The sequence below is a fragment of the Poromitra crassiceps genome, assembly GCF_964638095.1.
Source record: "Poromitra crassiceps genome assembly, chromosome: 5".
NCBI lineage: Eukaryota > Metazoa > Chordata > Actinopteri > Beryciformes > Melamphaidae > Poromitra > Poromitra crassiceps.
Genome location: NC_139642.1, coordinates 28853922 through 28879102, shown reverse-complemented (window position 1 = coordinate 28879102; position 25181 = coordinate 28853922). Strand labels below are relative to the sequence as shown.

General features: G+C 44.4%; 1 protein-coding gene and 1 pseudogene across 2 annotated transcripts; both read left to right on the top strand.

The window, feature by feature from the left end:
- The first annotated feature begins 610 nt into the window (after positions 1-610).
- On the top strand, positions 611-3751 carry LOC310776413 (pleiotropic regulator 1 pseudogene; annotated as a pseudogene). Its single transcript has 2 exons — positions 611-716; positions 2207-3751. The product of its transcript is annotated as a pleiotropic regulator 1 pseudogene (transcript).
- A 4312-nt stretch (positions 3752-8063) lies between these two features.
- On the top strand, positions 8064-24896 carry cab39 (calcium binding protein 39). Its single transcript, XM_083637749.1, has 9 exons — positions 8064-8193; positions 12028-12183; positions 14145-14309; positions 17016-17134; positions 18354-18522; positions 19550-19609; positions 20155-20220; positions 20932-21075; positions 22342-24896. Exons 2-9 carry the CDS (start codon positions 12070-12072, stop codon positions 22528-22530), a joined length of 1026 nt encoding a protein of 341 aa, XP_083493875.1. The 5' UTR covers positions 8064-8193; positions 12028-12069; the 3' UTR covers positions 22531-24896.
- The last annotated feature ends 285 nt before the right edge of the window (positions 24897-25181 follow it).

The following is a 25181-nucleotide window of genomic DNA, read 5'->3' as shown; positions in this document are numbered from 1 at the left end:
AAAGCCACACAGCTGCATGAAGTCCATAATTCAGAGCATTTTCAATTACAGTATAACCCACGTTTTAAAACAGGTGCTCCCATAGCCTACTAACCTGACGCTGCCAGATGGATGGGTTAGTTTCGTTTAACAAGATCTCGCGAGAATCCAACTGGCTTCAAGGTTACCCTACCGACTCAATAATTAATGCTGGATCCGTGCGTAATGGAGCGACAGGACAGCTTTACGCACGACATTCCTATGGTCTCTGGTTCAAACAGGGTGCCGAAGTTCTTCCATGAGTGCCTATTTGATAATCGGCTTATATTAGGCCTATAGCCTACAACAAAAAAACTAGACCTCTACATTTGAGAATCAGGAGAGTGAAACAGGTTGGTCTTGTTGTTCCACCTGATCATGTTCTGTTGTTGCGATAAGTTGCGAATGTCAAACATCTGCGGCCAACTGTTAGTGAGCAGATGTCAGATTGACCAGATGTCCCCCCACCTTTGTGCCCCTAAAGCGGTTGGGGGGGGGGGGGGCTTGTTTAGAGCCACGCGACTGCCAGGCGAATGCCGGGTCGTGGGAACCGGAGCCGAACAATGCCGCTATTCAGCCAAACCTAATCACCATGAAGAGAGTAATAACCTCCAGAAGAGTGGACAGTCCACTCCGGCCGGCGGGGAGGAGCTGGACTCAGCAGAGCCCCAGGCAGGCAGGTGGCCAGAGGCGGCCAGGTGGAACCAGCTGCAGCCACAGCGGGAAATGAAAAGGTGGCTGAACAATATGACCTTCAGTCGGTGATCATCAGGCTTGAACTTCACAAGACAATATATAGGCTATCTCTCAACCAAAATCAATTCAGAAAAGTATTACCCACACAAATAAATAAATGAATAATACAACAACAAACAACAGGCAAACAATTATCTAGGCTAATTAAGAGCCCAGTTTTCTTCCATAAAATAGCCTATATCTTAATTTTGATGTGCATGGAATTTTCAGAAAAGTATAGACTGGCCTACTCTGCATTACCTGTTTGAAGGCTGCCTGAGTGTGACCACTATGTGGCAATGCATGAATGAATTGAATCCAAAAGCAAAGCAACATTAATGTCTGAGACAACACGTGCCGTGCTGGCATGCTGTGCTGCACACTTGTTGCTTCGGGATAGTGAGAATTAATGGATGCATTTCATCGATTTCAACAGCAGACCTCGCACTACAGGCTGCTGCATTGTAGGACTTAAAAAGCCCGATTATAAATCTTGAGTGGCCACACACGCTGCACAACCACACGAGCGCGCACAACTATCCGGGGGGGGGGGTCTTACATACCAGCTATGGGACATCTGCCACGCGTCCACCATGCAGCCGGACACAAGAGAAAATGTTTCCCCCCAAAAGTTTTGTTTTGTTGTTGTTGTTTCCCCTGTTATTGCCCACTTCAGCCAAACAGTGTTATCTAGGTCGCCACTGGTTTAGTAGGCTACATGAAGATGGCTGAGTAGCCAATCGTGATTAAATTAATTTGTTTTTGGATGATGCAGTAGCCTTTTTTTTCAAGATTCGGTTAATTTGGATATTTTGTATTTCACTGTATAGGGTGAATTAAAGGTGATTGGGACATAATTAGTGGCCGCTGCCACCGCCGCCTTCTCCTCCTCCTCCTCCTCCTCCTAGGAAGTCAGACTTCCCATGCATGAAAATAAACCAAACTTTGACAACTTTTGAAAATTGACAAGATTTTGCTGTCAGAGTAGTTGAAGTGTACAAAATCTAAGAATTGCATCTCAAAAACTGAATTTTTGACAGTATTTTGAATTCTGCCCTCATGTATAGCCTAAAGAGCATCGTAATTGCCCTAATTACCTAATGATGTGATGTCACTTGAGCAATTACGTCATCAGTGATGTCATCAGTGATGATGTCATCAATGATGTCATCCTTCCTGGCTGAGCAGACCTGGTGGGTGATGTCATAGTTGTTGCTGTCATGTCATCGGTGTCATCACCGATGACAGTCTTGTGACATCACTGATGATGTCATCTATGATGTCATCCTTCCTCTACATAACATCAGCTCTCCCAGTACCTCATCCACTCTACAACAGCAAGGAGGCAAGTAAAGTAGCTCATTCTTCCTCTACATAACATCAGCTCTCGCAGTACCTCATCCACTCCACAACAGCAAGGAGGCAAGTAACTTGTGTGTCTGAGTGTCTGTAGACTACAGTGCAGTGTTACACATGCCAATCCTGAAGGAAGGCAAGGAGAGGCTCACACGTCCCGGGTGGCCTGCAGGTCCACCCAGGCTACACACAGCCAGGAGATGACCCAGACTACCTGATCACTGGGACACATGCTTACCCCTCTGGACCTGGAATAGCCTTGACTGCTGACACAAAGATACACAGGTTGCCCAGTGAGGGAGGAGTCCATTCCATGGCAATGGTGTTGCCCCCCTTACAAGCCAGGCAGGAGGCCAGTCGCACAGCCGCCAGCGTTGGTGACATCCTTAGACATGCAGGAGGAGCAGAGAGATCTCAGCCTCACTCTAATGCTGTGTCACTGATGGAAGGAGGAGGCACCAGAAATTCTGCTCTCACAAGAAAAGCACCAACCATGCCTAAACCGCAGTGGCATCCACCATGGAGACTATTTCGGGTCATCAGTGGCCATCTTGGCTGGGTGAGGTCCATAGCTGTTGAGCCTGGGAATCAGTGGTTTGTCACAGGGTCTGCTGACCGAACCATAAAGATCTGGGACCTGGCCAGTGGGAACCTGAAACTCTCCCTGACCGGGCACATCAGTACGGTCCGTGGTGTGGCGGTCAGCACCCGCAGTCCTTACCTCTTCTCCTGTGGAGAAGACAAGCAAGTCAAGTGTTGGGATCTGGAGTACAACAAGGTCATCAGGCACTACCACGGACACCTGAGTGCTGTGTATGACTTGGACCTTCATCCAACCATCGACGTGCTGGTGACATGCAGCAGAGATGCCACAGCAAGGGTGTGGGACATCAGGACAAAAGCCAACGTGCACACCCTGTCCGGCCACACCAACACTGTGGCCACAGTCAGATGCCAGGCTGCAGAGCCACAAATCATCACCGGCAGCCACGATTCAACCATCAGGCTGTGGGATTTGATTGCTGGGAAGACCAGAGCCACGCTGACCAACCATAAGAAGTCTGTCCGAGCTGTGGTGTTGCACCCGAGACAATACACCTTTGCCTCTGGCTCTGCTGACAACATCAAGCAGTGGATGTTCCCAGACTGCAGCTTCATCCAGAACCTGTCTGGTCACAACGCCATCATCAACACTCTGGCTGTGAACTCAGATGGCGTGTTGGTGTCTGGAGCCGACAATGGAACCATCAATATGTGGGATTGGAGAACAGGCTACAACTTCCAGAGAATCCATGCGGCTGTGCAGCCTGGTTCCCTGGACAGTGAGTCGGGGATCTTTGCCTGTGTGTTCGACAACTCGGAAAGCCGACTGATCACCGCCGAGGCTGACAAGACCATCAAGGTGTACAAGGAGGATGACACAGCTACGGAAGAAAGCCACCCAGTTAACTGGAAACCAGAGATCCTCAAGAGGAAAAGATTCTAAAGATTTTTTTTATTATTATTATTGTTCTCATTTATGTTGTCATAGAAAAGCACCTTGAAAAACTTTTCTACCAGGCCACCTGTTGTAGATGTATCCATCAATTTTGCTTGTTAGTGCTTATTCATTAGACAAATTTCCATAACAAACGCTACGTTGACAATATCTGACACCCATTGGACAGAAGAACTTCACCCAGTGTTCCTCCCATTTGCAGTCTTCGTTGTATGATGTTAGTCTAATAAAGCTGACATTTTGGACTGCCAGGAACCTCGCTGAATGTTTGTTCTTGATAAAGACGGCTACTTCCCATGCATGAAAATAAACCAAACTTTGCACAACGGTCCAGTCCCATGCCAAACTAAGTTGACATGAATTTGGCGCCAATAGTCCTGATGGTGGCGCTACAGCGACCGTCTAAAGTTTCAAACTTTGAAAATTCATAACAAATCAGGCATATGGGCTACGGCTTTGGCACTTTCACCGAAATGTGTGCTCAAATGAGGAGAAACTTTTGTAAGCTGCAACCTATGGCCAATTATGAAGTCTAAAGACAGCAAAACTGCAAAAACTGTAAAACTAATTAAACCCTACTCCCACATTTTTTCTTCTAACGACACCAAACTCCAGCATCTGCATCGGTAGACTGTCCTCCACAAAAGTATCAAACAGATTTTTGATAGATCAAAAATTGAGCCCACAGTGCATCAAAATGTTTTACTGTAAATGGTACTTTAAACAGCTAATGCAAATTCTTGCTAAATAAAGCTTGAATCTCCATGAAAAAAAAATGACAAAATTTTCCTGTCAGAGTAGTTGAAGTGTGCAAAATCTAAGAATTGTATGTCAAAAACTGAATTTTTGACAGTATTTTGAATTCTGCCCTCATGTATAGCCTAAAGAGCATCATAATTGCCCTAATTACCTAATGATGTGATGTCACTTGAGCAATGAAGTCATCAGTGATGTCATCAGTGATGATGTCATCAGTGATTTTATGTCATCAATGATGTCATCCTTCCTGACTGAGCAGAATGGGTGGGTGATGTCATAGTTGTTGATGACATGCCAAAGTATAAGCAATTTTTCAGTCTATCTCTCTCTGCCTCCACTGTCCCTACTCTCTCCGCTTCTATGTTCAACTGCCATGGACTTAACCTGCTGCCCCAGCCGTCATGAACGGCAGTGTTCTAATCTAAGCAGACTGGATTGCATGCAGCAGATGATAGAAAGCTCATCCATAAGAGACTTGACTTGGACTTGTGACTAAAGACTTGAGACGTGACTTGGACTATAGCTAAAAGACTTGAGACTTGCCCGGCCACGACCCATTGCTGCGCAGCAGCTATAATTATAGGGTTTATTTTCTTGTCTGATGAGTGAAAATGATTTTTTTTTTTTTTTGCTGAGCCCTAGCTGTGAAACCACAATAAAAACTGCATCACGTAAGTGGGCGGGGCAGGCATCAAACAGGAAGTTTCATGAGGTTAGGAAAATTACATAAGATTAGCTTTAGCTATAGTTTTCCTGATAAGGTCATAAAATTGTCAAAGCTATATTGCACAAACCTTGGAAATGAGGGACGAGTCAGGAACGAACCAGTTAATGAAAAGTTAATAGTGACTCTTGTTCTGCCTTCCAGGCATTTATATTCTGTAGTGTGGTTTCTGGTGCCCTCTATAGCATTTAGTTTGATATTACAGAGGTTTCGAGCACCTTCTGGATGAGGTGAGGTTCTAGTGCCCTCTAGATCAGTGATTCCCAACCAGGGGTACTTGGAATGATTGGGGAATACATTTTACTTCCAAAATGATAAATAAATATATATATATTCCAAGTCATTTCATAAGCCCATTGTTCAAATGTGATGTGTGTGCCGCAACTAGTTCTGCTGGCAAGTGTCAACTGCTACACTGTTCTGCTACTGATAATGGCAAAAAAAACAACTAAAAAGCCCAAACACCGGCAGTTCAGTGAAACATATATTTTGTATAGATTTACTTGTATATGATCATCAACACGCATGAGTGAGGGATACTATTGTCATGGAAAAACAGCTCAAGGGGTACATAAGACAAAAAAGGTTGGGAACCACTGCTCTAGATGGTTGTTGCATGTGACGTTCTAGCACCTTCTGGATGAATGTCGTCTAATTTGAATGTTTGCATGCTCATTGGTTGTTTGTCCGTCCGCCCGTTCGATGTTCATTAACGCGATATCTGAGGAACACCTTGACAGAATGTAATCAAATTTGCCTCAAACATCCACTTGGACTCAAAGATGAACTGATTACATTTTAGTGGTCAAAGTTCAAGGTCACTGTGACCTCATCAATGCCATTTCCAAGCTCGTTAACGCGATATCTGAGGAATGCCTAGACAGAATTTCTTCCAATTTGGCTCAAACATCAACTTGGACTCGAGCATGGACTGATTAGAATTTGGTGGTCAAAGGTCAAAGTTTAAGATCACTGTGACCTCATGAACGCCATTTCAAAGTTCGTTAATGTGATATCTCAGGAACGCCTTGACAGAATTTCTTCCAATTTGGCTCAAACGTCAACTTGGACTCAAGGATGAACTGATTAGATTTTGGTGGTCAAAGGTCAAGGTCACTGTGACCTCACAAATTCCATTTTCAAAGTCGTTAACTTGATATCTCAGTAACACCTTGATGGAATTTCTTCAAATTTTACTCAAACGTCCACTTGGACTCAAGGATGAGATTAGATTTTGGTGGTCAAAGGTCAAAGTTGAAGGTCACTGTGACCTCACGGCCACCGGTTTCATGCTCGTTAATGTGATATCTCAGGAATGCATTGAAGGAATTTCTTTAAATTTGGCTCAAATGTCCACTTGGAGTCAAGGATGAACTGATTCGATTTTGGGCATCAAAGGTCAAAGTTCAAGGTCACTGTGACCTCATCAATGCCATTTTCTAGCTCATTAATGCGATATCTCAGGAACGACTTGACGGAATTTCGTAGAATTTGGCTCAAACGTCCATTTGGACTCAAGGATGAACCGATTACATTTTGGTGGTCAAAGGTCAAGGTCACTGTAGTCTCGCTGGCCAGCCTCCCCTCCCTACCGGCAGATGAGTCTGGCGGCACAGGTCTCCATAGTGGGATTGCGATGGGCGAGGCTTGGTGGCAGTGCCCTTGGAAAATAGTTTCCAACAATCCAACTTGCCATTTTCAGCATGTAGCAACGAGCTAGCGTGTAGGTTTCTGCCGTTAGCTTGCTAGCTAGTTAGCGTTGTTGTTTTCACTGAGGCGGCAGGGCACTATTTACGGGGTCCACCCGCTATGCCGACCACCCGCTATGCCGACCACCCGCAATGCCGACCTTAGGTTTAGGCGTGGGGGTGGGAGAGGTTAGGTTTTGGGTTAGGGTCTGGGGGAGGTTAGGTTTAGGCATGGCGTGGGGGGAGGTTAGGTTTGGCGTGGGGGCTGGGAGAGGTTAGGTTTTGGGTTAGGGTCTGGGGGAGGTTAGGTTTAGGCATAGGGGGAGGTTAGGTTTGGCGTGGGGGCTGGGAGAGGTTAGCTCCACCGACACGCTGCACGCCGCCTCGCTCAGCTGGTTCTGCTTGTGGGCTATCGGCATTGCGACCTGTCGGCACTGCGGCCTGTCGGCACATAGACGCGGCACCCTATTTACAGCGACACACAGGGAGGAGGGAGCGGAAGCCGCTCTGATTGACATGGTCGGAGCAAATGACAGAGCTTGTAACAAGCCGGGACATCCGGCAGCGACTGAAACAGTCGCTCCAATGGGGAGCAGCTGTATATATCATATCAAACGCATATATCTGCGTTTTTTCCATTAATACACAAGTTTAGGTTTTGGACTATCCATTCCACATAAAATGCAGCCGTTTTAGAATCAGTATAAGTGTATATTGTTAAATAAAAGTCCTTGTTGTCCAGTCCCCCTTTACCTGGCTGCCTAGGTGTGAAAAGCTTCTCCAACTTTGAGGGCCGTTATCTCTGAATGTGGCTTTTATGTGTGAACATTCAAATAAGCATATCTCCTTAATTTTTTTTCAGATTAGCCTACAATGTGTGACACACATCATTTGAAAGTTTACAATCTGCACTTTCATAATCTGTAAAAACTGAAAAATGACCACCGCCTACATGTGGGTCGAAATACCAGCAGCTGTCATCAGAACGTTCATCAGAACAATGACAGCCAATCAATCGGAGGTAGTCTCCTCCAGGCCAAAAAGCATTTAATGTGCATGCGTACCTGGTGATGGTGACGAGCATGGACGAGGTAGACCTACTGCCATGATGTGAGAGCGCCCTCCTGTGGACACTGGTCACCCTCTCTGCATGCATCCAATATTGTTGCAATGCTATTAAACGACCAGAGGAGGCGACAGACCTCGCTGCAATGACAACCACATTGCTAACCTCACCACCAGTCGCACTCAGAGAAAGAACTAGGAAACAGTGGCCACACAATTACATTAACGTTACAAATAAGGAGAGGCGACGAACAAGGGGAAACAAGGAGTTTATCGTTCCGCGCAGCACCTAAATTGTCTTTTGCTGTCTTGAAAAATCGGAGGAGACTAGTGAAAACACCGTGTACAAGGTATTGATATTGTGTTTATTTGATATAATATTTACAGGCGTTGTACCTCAGCTAACACAACGATAGCCACAAACTTAGCTATCGCTAGCAACATTTGCGTAGCTTGCTGGACAGCTCTCAATGTGGAGAAACGTTCAGCCTAACCTAACGTTACATTACTGATGGTCTGCTAACGCTGGCACGGGCTTTACATTGTCATTGGTGGCTAACGTTGGGAATTGCTTGTATCAGTCAGGAGCTAGCGTTAACGTACGCTAACATTGGGACTCGCTCCGCTGAGTTAGCTAAGGTTACATCACGGTATCCAGATAACGCTAACCTTAGCTTACATGATTCCCAATGCTATTCGTTATTTTATTAGATGAAGTTAAAGTAGCTAGCGCTGTTTTGTAAGCCTATCGTTAGGCCCACCCAGGCCTCCTGTGTGTCGACCACACACACTTGCACAAGCGAGCCAGCAGCAGCAGCAGCAGCAGCAGCGTTGTTTTGTGGCACTGATTGAAATATAATAGGCCACGCTAACGGGCACATTGATAGCTTGCAAAACCGGAGTGAGCTGGATCGCGTATTTTGCTGTGATTTGACTTGAATGATGACTCATATTAGCTGAACACCGTTTAACTTGCCGAGAAAGTAACCATTTTGTTAGCATTGCGCAAAGTTGGCTGGCTTCACACCATCACAAAGCAGGCATGGCACAGGCAGGGGCGGTGCTCAGTGTCAACTTCTTGTTGGCCAGCTTACTAACGTTACGCCGTTGGTGGTAGGCAAGTTGTTCGTCTTTTTTACTTGTACACCTAGTTTAATTAACTTAGTCTTGTGGAGGAAATGACTGAAATACTTGGACTAATGTTAACTTTAAGCAAACTAGCTAACAGTTAGCTACGGAGGGTTGGCGCATACGTTACAACATTATGCACAGCAGAGCATCTGCTGCTATCTGGACGGGAAGGGTGGAGTGACGCAAGAGCCTTCTTTTGACACTATTTTGTTTGCTCTGTGTGGGCTAACTGTACTTTATGCTCCAGTGGCTACTGGCTAACGTTATTTCATCTCGCTACAACAAGTAATTAAAGTGTGTTCAGACTGGCACCTTTCAGTAGGCCGAGGTTTTGACAAAGCCTTTTTGTGTTGTAGACTCAAGACTGTTAGTTTGTGGAAAAGTCAGGCCCGCGACAGTGGTAGCGTGTGTTGTCCTAGTGGAGCTAAAATGTCCAGCATACAGTACCTGCTTGATGTCTGAGTCAGTGGTTTAACGCTAGCTGCCTGCAGCCAGCTGGTTTCTAACCTGCCATATGTGGTACCTTCCTACTTGCGTCACCGAAGCGGGTCAGGAGCACTGATGTGGTTTTGCTGGCTACATTAACGAGCATTTTAGGCTGTGTGAAAGGCGGATTTGGCCACCTGGCGAAGTTGAGGGGTGTGTCTCTAGATTAATAACGAATTAGCAAGGAAAACGTAGCTGCTTGCATCACGGTTGACACCGAGGACTAGTGTTGTATTTCAACCGGTCACCCATGATACATCAGATGAATCGTTGACTGTCACTCCAACTTTAGTACTGCTTGGTTGGTTTATGTTCCTGGCTCCGCTCTAGCAGCGCTTTCTAAATGTGGACATCCCTGCCAACTAAGACATAAGAAGGAAGGGTTACTTTGACTGCACCAGGGTTTCGGTTCAGAGGTCAGAAGACAGGTTGGTTTCAGACGGTTTGACCGGTGCCTCTCTTTATAGTTTTATATATCTTTATTATAGGTATCTATCTTTATAGGTTAATGTGTACCTCTACCTGTGTAAGTCCTAAGTGCACTACTGTCAATGTTCTCTGACAAACCCTAGTAGCAGACAGTGTTACTCCCAACATTATTTTTTAGAGCTGATTGTTAATCACCAGATTGAGAGTTTTATCTTTGTATCCTTATGTCTTGAGTTCTTAGAATAGTTAGCAAAGTCATCCCAGATAACCTCCCCTCTGAGCGAAGAAGACAAATTTAGGCTGCTGTGTTGCAGATGACATTGATAAGTGGTGATAGCGGTGATAGGATGGCCCCACCCAAGCCAGGCCCTCAGCCCACCACCAAACTCTTCGTGAAACTTCGGCTTTTGCCCTATAGAGGGTATGCATGTGATGTCACAGAGGCAGAAGTCACTGTGGGGTCACGCCCACTGAGTCACAGCAAGACTGAGCTTGAATGCAGTAATCAGCCTAGATAAGTAACACCTGCTGCTCAGGGAGGAATTTGACACTCATTTTGACACTCGTTCCCGATTGAGGGGGCGTGTTCCAGTGGGTGTGCATACCCTCTATAGTGTGTGGTCAGGCAACATGGTTCAGATAAGGGCCCCTGTAAAGTAACCCAGTGCCAGAGTGGCAGTGGCAGTGAGACATGGCGGTCACATCTCGTTCATACCTTGCTATGGTCTTTGTAGAATCATTCAGTTTTATCTCGGGTCAGAGGTGTGTGTGTGTGTGTGTGTGTGTGTGCGCGTGTGTGCGTGTGCGCGTGCGTGCGTGTGTGTGTGTACTGAGGGGATCAAAGACTGTGTTTATTTACCCTACATTCATCAAGTTCATTGAGAAATATGTGTGTAACTTTAGACCACGTTTACTTAGATAGGTTAGTCAGTCAGTCGTGTACTGGGAGAGGGTCATGCAAAGGACATGAACTATGTCATGGTTTAGGTAGGTCTACGTGGTACCAAACATTGCATGGTTAATCATTCGCTAACAGTGACCCGTCTCTACAGGATTGTGCTGTTGCTCAGTCAAGTGATGAACTTCAGATCTGCTATAAAAGTACTTGCATGTAATCTATCAACAATTTTACAAACTGCTATCATTTAAATTTAGTTTGCGCTTAGTGCAAACTGTTAATCAAATAAGGTAGTATTGCATAGGTTTTTTTTTATTTTTACTTCTGACTAGGCCTGTATTTACGATCTGTTTTGTCAGCCTCTGTCCAGACTTGTGTGGTGTCATTCTTATCTCAGCATTACTATGACTTCTGAATCATTTGTGAGTCATAGCATAGCCTATATTATTTTTGTAATCATCTATCTCATTCTGTCTACTTCTGTACTTCGGCTAAAATCATTGCAGCCACAGGTGTATAAGTATTCTATAGAATTTGTCTGGAAAGATTGCATCTTTATTGCCAGGAGGCCATCTGTTAAGTCAGCAGTGCAACAAAGATTAGATTAGTTGACTCCCAGCAAGTATCACAATTAGGGCTGCATGATATTGGAAATGACATTGTAATATATTTTGTTTCTGCGTTATATATTGCGATATGAAAAATACTGGAATTTTCACCAAATGACTTGGATAGCTTTATCAAGCTTTGCCCCTTTAGGAAGGGAGTCGAAGTAGTTCCAGATCAAACTTTTAGCATTAGGGGAAGCTTCTGCCACGACGATGACAACAAGAATGGCTCATACAGAAACACACACACACACACACACACACACACACACACGTCACACACACGTCACACACACATGTGTCACAGACAGTGCTACTAGCTGCTCCCACAAAATGGTGCACTAATGTCAATATAATATTGTGACTGCAGATTGCAGAAACCAGTGAATTTGGGAACAGATGTAAAACATTGTGCTGCTCAGCGTCATTCCACGGTACTGATGGTGGTATAGTATCCAACAGTAGTAGCATCGTGTAAAGCAGCTGGTATAGTAGGCATTGTGATATTTTAGCACTGCGGTAGACTGCTGGCACTGGTATACCGTGCAACACAAGTACTAGTTACGGCCTTTCTCTTAAGATCACTCAGCCTCTCCATCATTCAATAACCAATATCTTATGTGATTCCCCAGGTGGACAGTGCGCTGCCTGGTCGCTCGTGGTAACTCTCCACCATGCCTTTCCCCTTTGGCAAATCCCACAAGTCGCCGGCGGACATCGTCAAGAACCTTAAGGACAGCATGACGGTGCTGGAAAAGCACGACATCTCCGACAAGAAGGCAGAGAAGGTAGGTAAAGGCTCTCGCAAATTGCAATCTCATTCTTTCCCACTATGTCCGAAGTGGAACAGGTCACCTCTGATATGTCTATGGGGCCAAAAAATAAGCATTTCTAGGGTTAGAAAACTTAGAATATCTTGGGTTCAGATGGTTGGACCTTGAGTTTATTAAAAAAAAATCAGTTGGAGCGAGTTCTCTGAAGGCTGGCAGTAGCTTTCTTTGCAGCTGTTATGGTTTCCGGTTCAATAAATATTACATGTATTCTTTTTTTTTTACCACGGCGCTGGTCTGGACCAGCGGTCCCGCCGGGGTCATAAGATGGAAAAGTCAGGACAGTCAGTCAGGTTGGCGCTTGTTCTTCTTCACCCCCTCTGCCGATCTGGGGAGAGTTGTAGGCTAGCCCACTGGTTCCCAAACACCGGTCCGTGGACCGCTGCCGGTCCGTGGACCACTGCCGGTCCGCAAAGCATTTACTGCCGGGCCGTGAGGAAATGGTATGGTTCAACAGGGAGAAATAGAGGGAGAGAGAGAGACTGAGATGGAGAGTGATAGAGAGAGAAACAGACAGACAGAGAGAGAGAGAGACCTATAGCGTGCTTTGAGAGCGAGCAGTAGCATGACATTGAAAGTAAAAAGACAGGAGCAAGCTGGAGAGGATCATAAAACATTGTGCTTTTTCCCAGCATGCATAAAAAAAAAGAGCCCACGCTGGATGGGTTTGCAGGCCAGAGTACAATGCACTAGGGCTGGGCGATATAGCTAAAAATTGCTAATTGTATTGATCACGTGTCTATCACGATATATATTGCTATCGTTTTATCGCCCAGCCCTACAATGCACACCTCTTTGTGAAGTAAAAAAGACGACTAAGTGAAATCATAAAGTGTTGCAAACACATCTCTATCTTGTGGCCATCCACTATCTATGGATTAGAAGAAACGTCTCACTGAGAGAGAAAGATCAATAAATGCAGGCTGTTTATGTGGTAGACACATGGCGAGTTGCAATGTTCATATTATGTTCATGCGAGGATCCGTGTATTTGATACTGTATCCAAACTATTATCATTATCTATTAAATCCTACCCTTAAAGGAGAATTTCGTTTTTTTTGAACCTGGAGCCATTTCCTGGCATTAATTATGATTTGGCCACTCACCTAGCGATGTCTGCAGCGTTTCTGGGCGTCCTAGCGTTGTTTTGAGATCAATATCGTCCAAGTCAGTCGTAAAATGGAGTTGATTTGGGGCCAGGTGGTAGCCTGTATTTCCTGCATCTAAATAGCTATTTTTCTTCCCGTTTTCGCCACATATCGCCGTAATCTGATCCGTCAACATCCAGCCGAGTGTTATTTCACCCCAGGCTGTTTCCTGGAGTGCACAGGGATCAAATTACCTCAAACGTGATCTAGGTCACCAAGTCTCGTGAAGTCCTGCGATACTTTCCTGTCGACTGGCCAAATACAGGCAGGACGCTTTGCGGTCGTGGTTTTAGCGTAACCTATGTGGGGTTTGGCGTAACCTATGTGGGATTCGAAATAACGAAGGTTATGCCAAACCCCACATAGGGGGATCGCCTGGTGAGTGGACAAATCATAATTAATGGCAGGAGATGGCTCCAGGTTCGAAAAAACCGAAATTCTCCTTTAACACACACACACACCCCTCCCCGGCCCGCAGCAATATTGATAATGTCAATTTTAAACCGGTCCGCGGTGCTAAAAAGGTTGGGTACCCCTGTGCTAGCCCATGCTTCCTCCGATACTAGCTAGCCACTTCTTTTCACCTGACACTGAGGAGTTTAATCAATTCACCAATTGTGCCTGTATGGACGCCTGACCAAGGTAACACCGAGGTAACACGGGGCCGGGCCTCAAACCTGCGACCCCTATGTTGGTAGGCAGGGAATCTACCAAATCTAACACCCAATGTTCCATGTATTCCTGTGTGTGTTTGTATGTACGTCTGTCCAGGCTACAGAGGAGGTGTCAAAGAGCCTTGTGGCCATGAAGGAGATCCTGTACGGCACCAATGAGAAGGAGCCCCAGACAGAAGCAGTGGCCCAGCTGGCACAGGAGCTCTACAACAGTGGCCTGCTCAGCACTCTGATAGCCGACCTGCAGCTCATTGACTTTGAGGTGAGACCAAACATGTGTTTGGGAAGGAGGGAGAAACGGATTCAACAAGTAGGCTTATCGCCATAACTACTGTTGGTCGATATATTGTCCCAGAAATACTTGTGATAAAAACAATATTATTGTTATTTTAAGACTTTTAAGATGCTAGGACCTAGTGGAGATGTACATGCAGGTAGTGGAGATAGTAGGGACCTAGTGGAGATGTACCTGCAGGTAGTGGAGATACTAGGGCCTAGTGGAGATGCTAGGACCTAGTGGAGATGTACCTGCAGCTAGTGGAGATACTAGGACCTAGTGGAGATGTACCTGCAGCTAGTGGAGATACTAGGACCTAGTGGAGATGTACCTGCAGCTAGTGGAGATACTAGGGCCTAGTGGAGATACTAGGACCTAGTGGAGATGTACCTGCAGCTAGTGGAGATACTAGGACCTAGTGGAGATGTACCTGCAGCTAGTGGAGATACTAGGACCTAGTGGAGATGTACCTGCAGCTAGTGGAGATACTAGGACCTAGTGGAGATGTACCTGCAGCTAGTGGAGATACTAGGACCTAGTGGAGATGTACCTGCAGGTAGTGGAGATGCTAGGACCTAGTGGAGATGTACCTGCAGGTAGTGGAGATGCTAGGACCTAGTGGAGATGTACATGCAGCTAGTGGAGATGCTAGGACCTAGTGGAGATGTACCTGCAGCTAGTGGAGATACTAGGGCCTAGTGGAGATACTAGGACCTAGTGGAGATGTACCTGCAGCTAGTGGAGATACTAGGACCTAGTGGAGATGTACCTGCAGCTAGTGGAGATACTAGGACCTAGTGGAGATGTACCTGCAGCTAGTGGAGATACTAGGACCTAGTGGAGATGTACCTGCAGGTAGTGGAGATACTAGGACCTAGTGGAGATGTACATGCAGGTAGTGGAGATGCTAGGACCTAGTGGAGATGTACCTGCAGGTAGTGGAGATGCTAGGACCTAGTGGAGATGTACATGCAGGTAGTGGAGATGCTAGGACCTAGTGGAGATGTACATTCAGACTTCAGACTTCAGACAACTTTTATTAATCCCAGAAGGGCAATTCAGTTTCACAGCCTACCCAATACCTTCAAAAGCTCACAGTGAGCTACAAACTTCAGACATGACAGGACGTAACGTAACAGCATGACATGACATAAACAAACAAATAATGTCAGAGATAACAGATCAGACTCATATAAACATGAACAAGAAATAAAAAGTATACATATATTTCTATATGTAAAGACATGAGAACATGTATAAGAAATAAAAGATATATATGCAGGTATTGCAGGTGCTAGGAACTGGTGGAGATGTACATGCAGGTAGTGGAGATGCTAGGGTGTTTGTGACCAATCTGCTGCTCATCTTGGTACGTGGGCAAGCACATGTCTCCCCCTGCAATATGTCAGGCTAACAGCTGCTTCCCTGAGTCACTCTATCACAGGATGAGTCACCATGTTGGGTGATCTTTCTCTTGGTTTTTTACCCTCGCTCATCCTCCCGTGTGTTGAAGAGGGAAAAGCTGGGGAGGCCTCGCTCATCACAGGAGTGCAGATTAGAAATAAGATTATTTATTTGACCAATTTTTACATTTGTGTATACCGTATATTACATTTGTTGAATGCCCAGTTCTGATTTCCATTGCTGATTACACCATCTTGTTTTTGTCATATAGCTACAGTATGTGTCATTATCCATGTCATTGTCTGGAGAGGACATCTGTCTTTCCTCTCCCTGTTGATGAAATGCCACATGTGAAAGCAGGTTTCATGCCTACACTATTCACCTTATTCTTTGCCCATACAAGGGCGCTTTTGCATGACATCATTTGGTAATCGTCTATCCGTTTTAGACACGGAAGTAGATGACTCCTACCGTAGTCATTTTTAGACTTGCCAAAAAGCTGTTTTCAAGCAAAAAAAACACACTGTTATAAAGTTCTAATATTTTTCGGATGAGAACATTCCAAATATGTGACCAGTTTATCAGAATAACGCCTATTTGGAAATATTTAACGAGCAGCGAGGATTGGGAGCGCTGGCTCTGTGACTGGTCGGACTAGCTGACGCTAGTATCTGTCAAACCCTACTGTAGGCTACTGGCAGTAAGAAAACACTATCGACGTGCTTTTGTAACTAACGTTAAATGCCGACCGGGTACAGCCATCGGCTCCTCGCAGCAGTAACGCTATGAACATGTAACCGAAGTTGACCGCCGTGTAGCTTCTGAATGTTGCCAAACGTCATTCATAGTGACGTTTTGTTTTGAAATTGGCCGCCAACTAGCGCTGAACCAGAAGAACAAATACAATTGTGGGTAACGCGGAAGAGAGAAAAAGTGGACGTGGTGAATAAGGTGAATAGAACAGCGGTTCCCAACCTTTTCCAACTCCGGGCCCACTTGAAAATCTCAAAACCTTACGCGGCGCACCTCCGACTCCATAAAAAAATAAGGAGGCCAAATATTGAGTTCTCCGAACACTTTTTATTTTCCTCTAACGGAACATCTGAAACATGTGGCAGCATTTTCAGTGTTTGTTTTCAAGGAGCTGTCCATCAGCATTTATTTTTTTTAGCAGCAGGATGACCCAGATATAGATTGCCACTTATACGTTAGCCCTTCAACATAACTGTTGAAACCTTTGTGATTTAGTGACCTTTAAAAAAAGGGTCCTGTGTCTGCCACCACCAGGGTAAGAAGGATGTGGCTCAGATCTTCAACAACATCCTGAGGCGTCAGATCGGCACACGGACACCCACAGTGGAGTACCTCTGCACCCAGCAGAATATCCTCTTCATGCTACTTAAAGGGTGAGGAGGCATATACACACACACACACACACACACACACACACACACACACACACACACACACACACACACACACACACACACACACACACACACTTCTTAACTTAAAGGAATCTTCTCTTTCTTACAATACATGTAAAAGACGACTGTTATGATTAATACAAATATCTAGGGCTGGGTATATCGCTACTGATTTCCTGAATCGATTCCGATTCACAAGGTTAGAGGTATTTCAGTTAGCATACCAATTTTGCTTGGGAGAAAGAGATTATCAGAGAACTAATGCTGTAAATTGTACATTATATTGAAGTAATGTCACTACCAGCTATTTGTTAGTTCTCTTTTATGGACAGAGTGGGCAAATGACCGGGAAACACTACAGACGGTTATATCTCTGATCTTCTTGCTGTCAATTCAGTAGCATGCCCTGTATAGTTTGTATTACTTGTCTTGTTCATTTGATTTGAGTGCTTCTGTTCATATCTGGTTTTATGAGTGAAATATTTGCAATAAGATGTTAGTTTCAGAAATATGAACCTCTATGAATAGGAACATAACCTGGGTCAATCAATCAATCAATCAATCAATTTTATATTTATATAGCCCCAAATCATAACAGGAGTTATCTCAAGGTGCTTTACAGATAGATTTACAGATTACAGGTAGAAGAAGAGATTTGCAGCCTAAGCCCTTAGGCCGTGTGTCCATCTAGCGTCTTTTTCCGACCGTTAAACGCTGGAAGTACGCTAGGAAGCACTGATCTCAGCTCACAATATAAAAGGAAGCAGTCTGAAACTAACGTTAGTTCAGTGCGGTAGCTAGCTTGATATCTGACAGCTAACATTAGCTAACAACACACGTACGGTGATTTAGCTCAACACTCACCAGAAATATTAAGTGTCCAGCCAATCTGCTCCCACAATTGAGCCTTTTTGTCTCTGTTGCGATAGTTTCTCCACATGATTAGTTGCCAGAAAAGGAGCAATATTTTCAGCTGGGAGCGCTGGGAGCCGGCGCACAAAAACGCCGGAGCGCTGTGAAAATAGACGCTGGACGCAGCGCACTTTCTCTAGATGTCCGTGTGCGCCCGAATACGCTCACTCCTCATTGGGAACAACTGAAAAAAAGACGTTGGAGCTGATGAAAAGATGCTAGGTCGACACACGGGTCTAAGTTAGCATGGTGTCTATAAGCTTGTCTCCTGTGTTGTTCTGTTCAGGTATGAGTCTCCAGAAATTGCCCTAAACTGCGGTATCATGCTGAGGGAGTGCATCAGACACGAACCACTGGCCAAGATCACACTGTCGTCAGAGCAGTTCTACGACTTCTTCAGATATGTGGAGATGTCCACATTCGACATCGCCTCAGACGCATTTGCCACTTTTAAAGTGAGTCGATTTTTCTTTTTCTTTTTTTTAGGGGTGGGGGGGGGGGGGGTACTAAATAGACGTTCTCTGAAGGTATACGACACTCACCGAAAACTTCAGAAAATGGATCCTACACACACACACAATATCGCAATTGGTTTAAAATAAAGACATGTAGAGGCTTCAAGTTCCAAATGAACCCACGGTTAAATTCTCACAGTATTTCTGTCAGTTAATTGCCTGTTGATCCTTGTTACTTACATGCGGTTGTCAGTATCAGGCACCATGCATGGTCTGTGAAGGTGTTGGTAAATTTCCATGGGTCAAGATGAAACAGAATGCACCCCCTGTTTTCTGTACATTCATCCCCCTTTAGGGTGTTGAATATAGTTTTAGGGGAAAATTATGAGTAAAGCTGTACAAAAGCACCACTTCCCTATCCCGCCTAGATTAAACCTATTCCACACTTCCTTCACTGATTCTTATTTCATGCTCGCGGGTAGATGATTGTAATGTGGCAATGATGGCGATTACATTTATTTTCGATTACACTGTGAAATCAAGCTCCTTAGTACACACGCCAGTGTTTGCCTTTTTCATCGGTGCCCTAGTACAACAGCAGGTAGTTGCATATTTTTGAAAGAAAGTGTAACGCTTCCTGTTGGAGCATGTCCTTTTAGATCTCAAAAGATTATAAGCCTGATAAGATGGAGGGTGGGAGCATTGTGTGTCTCTGTGTCTGACTTGTCAGTTTGAACAATTTGCTTGTTGTTTTTTCTGCTCCTTTTTTTCTTTTTTCTTTTCTGCTCCCCAAACCCTGTTCCCCCAGGAGGTCTTTTGCCTCCTGCCAGGTCATTGTTGTAAATAAGAATTTGTTCTTAACTAACTTGCCTGGTAAAATAAAGGAGGGTGGTGGTGGTGATGATGATGATGATGATGAGGGGAAACAAGTTGTTGTTGATATAAGGTGAGGTGTGGCCTGTTATGGTATTCACAGCCAGCAAGTTTGATCTACCTGAGGCTCATAGCCTATGTTTTCTCTTTCCAGGACCTACTCACAAGACACAAGCTACTGAGCGCAGAGTTCCTGGAGCAACATTATGAGCGGGTAAGGCCAGGCTGATTTGAAACCTGATGAGCTTGCATTGCTGTCATGCGTTTTAATATTATAAGAATTTGATTTCTCAGAAGTGCAATAGAAGGAGGTACGTTGAGTATGACCTGACATCACGTATCTGTGCCGCTAATTGGCAGCTAAGAGAATAGTTAACGACTTAAAGAGCTTGATACAGAGCAATCGACACTGAAGGCGTCAATATTTTTCTCAGCTAACCTTTACCTTGTGAAAACACTCTTCCACATTCCTGTGGAAAAGACACAGCCATACATTTTTGTGTGGATCTATTGCTGCAATATTCTTCAATATCTAATATCATTATAATTGCCTACCAATTGTTGGAAGGTTATTCCACAAAGTGGTTGTCAGTGTGGGGAGATCACTTGAAACCAGAGATGCAGTTCTGAAAACCACTGCATGACACATAAAATACCATCTCTCTCTCTCTCTCTCTCTCTCTGTATGTGTGTGTGTCTCTCTGTCTGTCTCCCCCTCTCTCTCTATCTGTGTGTGTGTCTCTCTCTGTCTCTCTGTAGTTCTTTAGTGAATATGAGAAGTTGCTCCACTCTGAGAACTACGTGACTAAAAGGCAATCCCTCAAGGTAAGGGCCCGGGGTCTTGCCATAGTAAACAGGTTTCATGTAGTGGGGCGACTCTTTTTAGATAGCTATTTAAAGATGGGGGGGGGGGGGGTCTCTTTAAGTGTTGGGTTACTCCAGGTATCACCTCAGTCTAAATGAAGTGAGCGCCATCTTGTGGAGGGAGCAAAATGTATGGTTAACATGTCTGCCAGTGCCCCCTTTCATATCCACTAGAATCTACATGTTGACCCCCCCTCCCTCCCCTTTTGCCAATATTTTTGACACTAAGGCCATGTTCACATTACAGGCAAATCTGATTTGCTGCTAAAGTCATTAACCATCATTATCTTGATTGGTTTCCCAAATCTGATTTGGGAGTGTGTCCGCACTGCCACAAATCTGTTTTGGGCAAGTGTTCAAATCGGATCTGTGTGTCCAGACCTCCATATGTGGTTTGGGACAAGTGACACAAATCAAACTTGGAGCGTCCAGACGAATAGGTCATTAAAGTTCACAAATCAGATTTGGCCTCCTAGTCTGAACATGGCCTAAATGTAGCGTTTACTTTCATTTTAGTCTGAATAGTGATATTGTACTTTGTAACAAAGGCCTGTCAAATTTAGCTGTCAACTTGTCAGTCTGGGCAGCAATGAATCAGCTTGATCTGTCATCACAACAAATTTGAAATTCAAACTAATATTTAACACCGTTTCTCGCTCTGAATTGATCTAGTTACTGGGGGAGTTGCTTCTCGACCGGCACAATTTCACCATCATGACGAAATACATCAGCAAGCCAGAGAATCTCAAACTAATGATGAATCTTCTACGGGACAAGAGTCGCAACATCCAGTTTGAGGCTTTCCATGTTTTCAAGGTAAAATCTAAAGCAGAGTTGTCATTTCCTCACAGAGGTGGTAAACACTGAACCCAGCGCACATCGGCACACCTGCAAGTTAAAGTGATCACCTCAAAGATTTCCATGTAAATAAATGTCTGTTAAAGTTGAGCTGAACCCAAAAATGAAATTTCTTTTCTTTTAGTTCAAATACCTGGGTATGCAGTGCACCTATTTAATAATGTATGCCAAAAAATAGTTTTTTACACTTTTTCACATCAAAAGTTCATTTTTCAACATTTCATTGATAAGGGTAATGTACAGTTTGCTGACGTCACCCAGTACTATCAAATTTCTGCCCTATTTCAACCAATAATTTCACAACATGCAGCTGTCAATCAAATCTTCATTTCAGGATAATTTTCTCTTCCAAATGAAGGGGAAAATGGCGCCTAGTGCCTGTCATCTGGCAGAGTTTCTAGCCCATAAACTAACTACTAACTTCAGCAATTATGCAAACTAAATCAAATGGTAATGTCTAAGAATGCAAAGAAATGTAACTGGTTCGTTAAAACACGCATTCCAGGAATATTATTTACATTTATAACGATAATGGCGCGCACCTCCGAGCCTGACAGCCTCCCTGGCTGTCAGGGGTCGTCTCTCGGAGATTCCAGGTGGGCAGGCAGCACCCATGCATCGGATTGTCCGCTCGTTCCGCACGAAGCCGGTGGCTGCCTGCTACTCCACGGATCCCACTCGCGTAGCACGACAACACGCTGAATCCCACCCGATTTGGGGGTGGAACACGCCAGGATTGGCCGATGCCAAAACCAGTCGACAGAATTGTCAAATCAAATCATCGACACCGTATATGGTCCGCCTCTCAATTTGTTTTCAGTCTGAAATGGACTCAGATGCACGTGACGAAGGGGTTCACCTCGACTTTAAGTGTCTGGTAGTGAGTTAAGACTTAGCATTTTCAGTATTGCAGCATTTATGAATTTGGTGTCTGTGGTGACACAGGGTGGGCGGAGCTAACACAATAGGCTCACTCTGTAGATTACTATAGGTTCCCGACAACTCTTGTGTGAAGTAGGATAACAAGCTACTTTTTTCTGGTCTCTGCTAGCATTACGGGTGGTTACTATGGCCGAACAAACTGACTAATGTTGCATTATGCAACACTGTTTGGATCTCACCTGCAATTACCACTCATTGCCATAGGTGTCACCCAAGAGAACAAAACTGAAATCTTTTAGAGATTATAACTTTAACATCCTTTTCTTCTTCATCCACTCTCAGGTGTTTGTGGCCAACCCCAACAAGACGCAGCCCATCCTGGACATTCTGCTGAAGAACCAGACCAAACTCATCGAGTTCCTCAGCAAGTTCCAGAACGACAGGACGGAGGACGAACAGTTCAATGACGAAAAGACGTACCTGGTCAAACAGATCAGGGACCTGAAGAGGCCTGCCCCCCAGGAGGCCTGAGGGCTGGGACAGTGTGGGGGGAGGGAGGAGCCTCCAGAACCACGTCTGGACCACATCCAGACAACGTCTGCTTAACGGACCCATCAGCAGCTGCTGTTCTGGTTTCTGAACAAAAATTGAGGAAACAAATGAAAACCAACGAAAAACCAACGTACCCATATCAACTCATCAGAAAGTTGCCAGCTCCTCTGCTCCTCAATGGACATTTGATTCTTTTTGTCATTTTTTTCCTTCAAAAGAAATAGGAGAAAATAATAGATGCTGCTGCTTTCTTGCACATTGAGACATGTAAGGAATACCATAATGCCACACAACAATCCAAGATACAGAAAACTTCAATTATGTAATTCAGACTTTCTCATAGACACACACACGTTCTCATAGACACACGCACACCAAGGAAACAACATAACCACAAATATTAGGGGTGTAATAATATGCGTATTTGTACCGAACCGTTTAGGTACGAGGCTTTAGGTTCAATACGCATTGCAAACCGAAATCACCAAAAATCAAGTATTCTACAAAGATGATATGGTAAACTAAGACAGAGAAAGAAGACGAAAGGTGTTAAAAAAGCATTGTCATAAATTGAATTTTTTTTTTCACTGGACTGTGAAAATAATAAAATAAGTAATTAAAAGTAAATTGAATTTTTCTAAATCAAGGACATTTCTCTGGCATTTCTACTTTATTGCTGTATCGAAAACGTACCGAACCATGACATCACCGTGTCATATGGAACGGTTACCAAGCGGTGACTTTTGTTGACAGTTCCACCCCTAATTTATACACAAATAGACAAACATGCATACACACATACTGCAAGAATATCAGCTACAACCTTGTGATGGAAAAGGTACTAGCAAGTTGAACATGTTGCATGCCTTGAAATGTGACCGATTCACGGCTGTAGCCGGCTCTGTGATGGCCTGCCCTGTCTGGCTCCCATGTTCAGTGCCACAGACTCTGAAACGCACGCGCAGCACCGCAGACACTTCATATGCCTTCATCCAATAAAGCAACGGTGATTCAGTCTGCTGATGTGCTGATTAGGGACAAGCTGTCAGATGCCATCACATAGAACCATTGACCTCCCATGTGCTTTGTAACCACGCCACACTTAAAGCACACAAGGAAAGGAGGGAGGGATGCAAGGTATGATTTTGGTACAGCCCGAGAGTTGGCTCTATTGTTTTCTGGGACAGGGTGAACATGTACATAATGCCTTTTTTTTTTTTGCTTTGTAGATTTTTGTTTAACCTTGACATATGAATATATATTATATATATATTACCTTAAACATCACGTTTTGGGTTAATTGTAATCAAATTACTTTTTAAACCGTAAAAGAAACAAAAAGTTCAATGTTTTTTTGTTTTTTTTTGCATTTCATTTTACTGCTGAAATGGTTGCTGGTGGGTTTCTTTGTACATAACTTTAAGGGCCAGCTCACGTTTAGCTAACCTATAGGACATTAATAATTTGTACAGCCGAGGAATGTCATGGTATTAGTTCTGGATCTGTTAATCCTCTTTATTTACCATCTACTCTTTGAGTAGCTCTCACAGTGTGACTGCTAAAAACATGCAGGGGTGGATGGAGGGCGGTGTGAGTAGTGCAGAAGGGGATTGGGAGGAACGCTAACTGAAAAACATTATAAAATGTGGTTGTGCACTTTTGTGAGGTGCTGAGCGACCAACGCCACCCGAGTGGAGTGCGATGGGGATCCCCCCTCCTTGACTACGTTAACTTGTTAATTCTCATTCTCACCGCTTGCCTCGTGGCCTAGGAGTGTTGTGCGCTTCGGGGGTGAACTTACCGGGTTGCCAACTCATCACATTTTCACTTTTCCCCTTTTCCTCAAGTTTGAGCCTTTTTCTCCAGAGGGCTTATAATTCCAGTACAAGTATGAGTGTAAAGCATTGTGGGTAGCACAGTACTTTGGGCATGTTGGATTGCCTAGACGGGACTGAGCAAAGTTGATGCAGCCATCAGTGATGAATTGTTCATTTGCAGAGAAATGCTATGTAATGCTAAGTAAAATGACTGACATGCGAGTCATAATCATGCACTAAACAGGCAAATTATCAACCATGTCAGCGCAAAGAACAAAGCGCACCACTCAAAAAACCCAGGATTCCTCCATGCACATTGAACTTAGTTGCATGTTCTTCCATTGGCTGTGCATGATGCTGTACTAAAGATGTTGTACTGGAATTGGTTTTTGTTTTTGCAAATATTTAACAACATTGAAATGTTAAATTTAACTCCTAGCTACATGGCTGTGCACCGACTTTGACTCCAGTTTCAGCATAGAGCGTGTGGGTGCTTTCATAAGTGTCAAAAGGCTTTGGCCCTACAATCCGAACAACTGAAATAAAGAAAGAAAAAAAACATTTGGAATACAATAAACCTGTGGTCTTGTTATTGTTGTGAATGCCACCTTTCTTGTCTTGCCTCAGACTTCTCAACATTGGTCGTATTTCTCAACCGGTCTCTCAACCCGGACATACGCTGTTTACTCACTAATGCCCCCTCACTTCCGGAATGGTATTGCAACTTGCTTGGCACAAACAAATGCAGAAATGTAGTTGCAATACCATCCCGGAAGTGTGGGGGCATTGTGAGTAAACAGTGCGCCGCATGTC

Excerpts from the sequence above, each read along its gene's own strand:
- cab39 (XM_083637749.1), top strand. The coding sequence starts at position 12,070 with ATGCCTTTCCCCTTTGGCAAATCCCACAAGTCGCCGGCGGACATCGTC. Across the intron at positions 18,523-19,549 it reads ACGCATTTGCCACTTTTAAA|GACCTACTCACAAGACACAA; the intron begins GTGAGTCGATTT and ends TTCTCTTTCCAG. Across the intron at positions 21,076-22,341 it reads AGGCTTTCCATGTTTTCAAG|GTGTTTGTGGCCAACCCCAA; the intron begins GTAAAATCTAAA and ends ATCCACTCTCAG.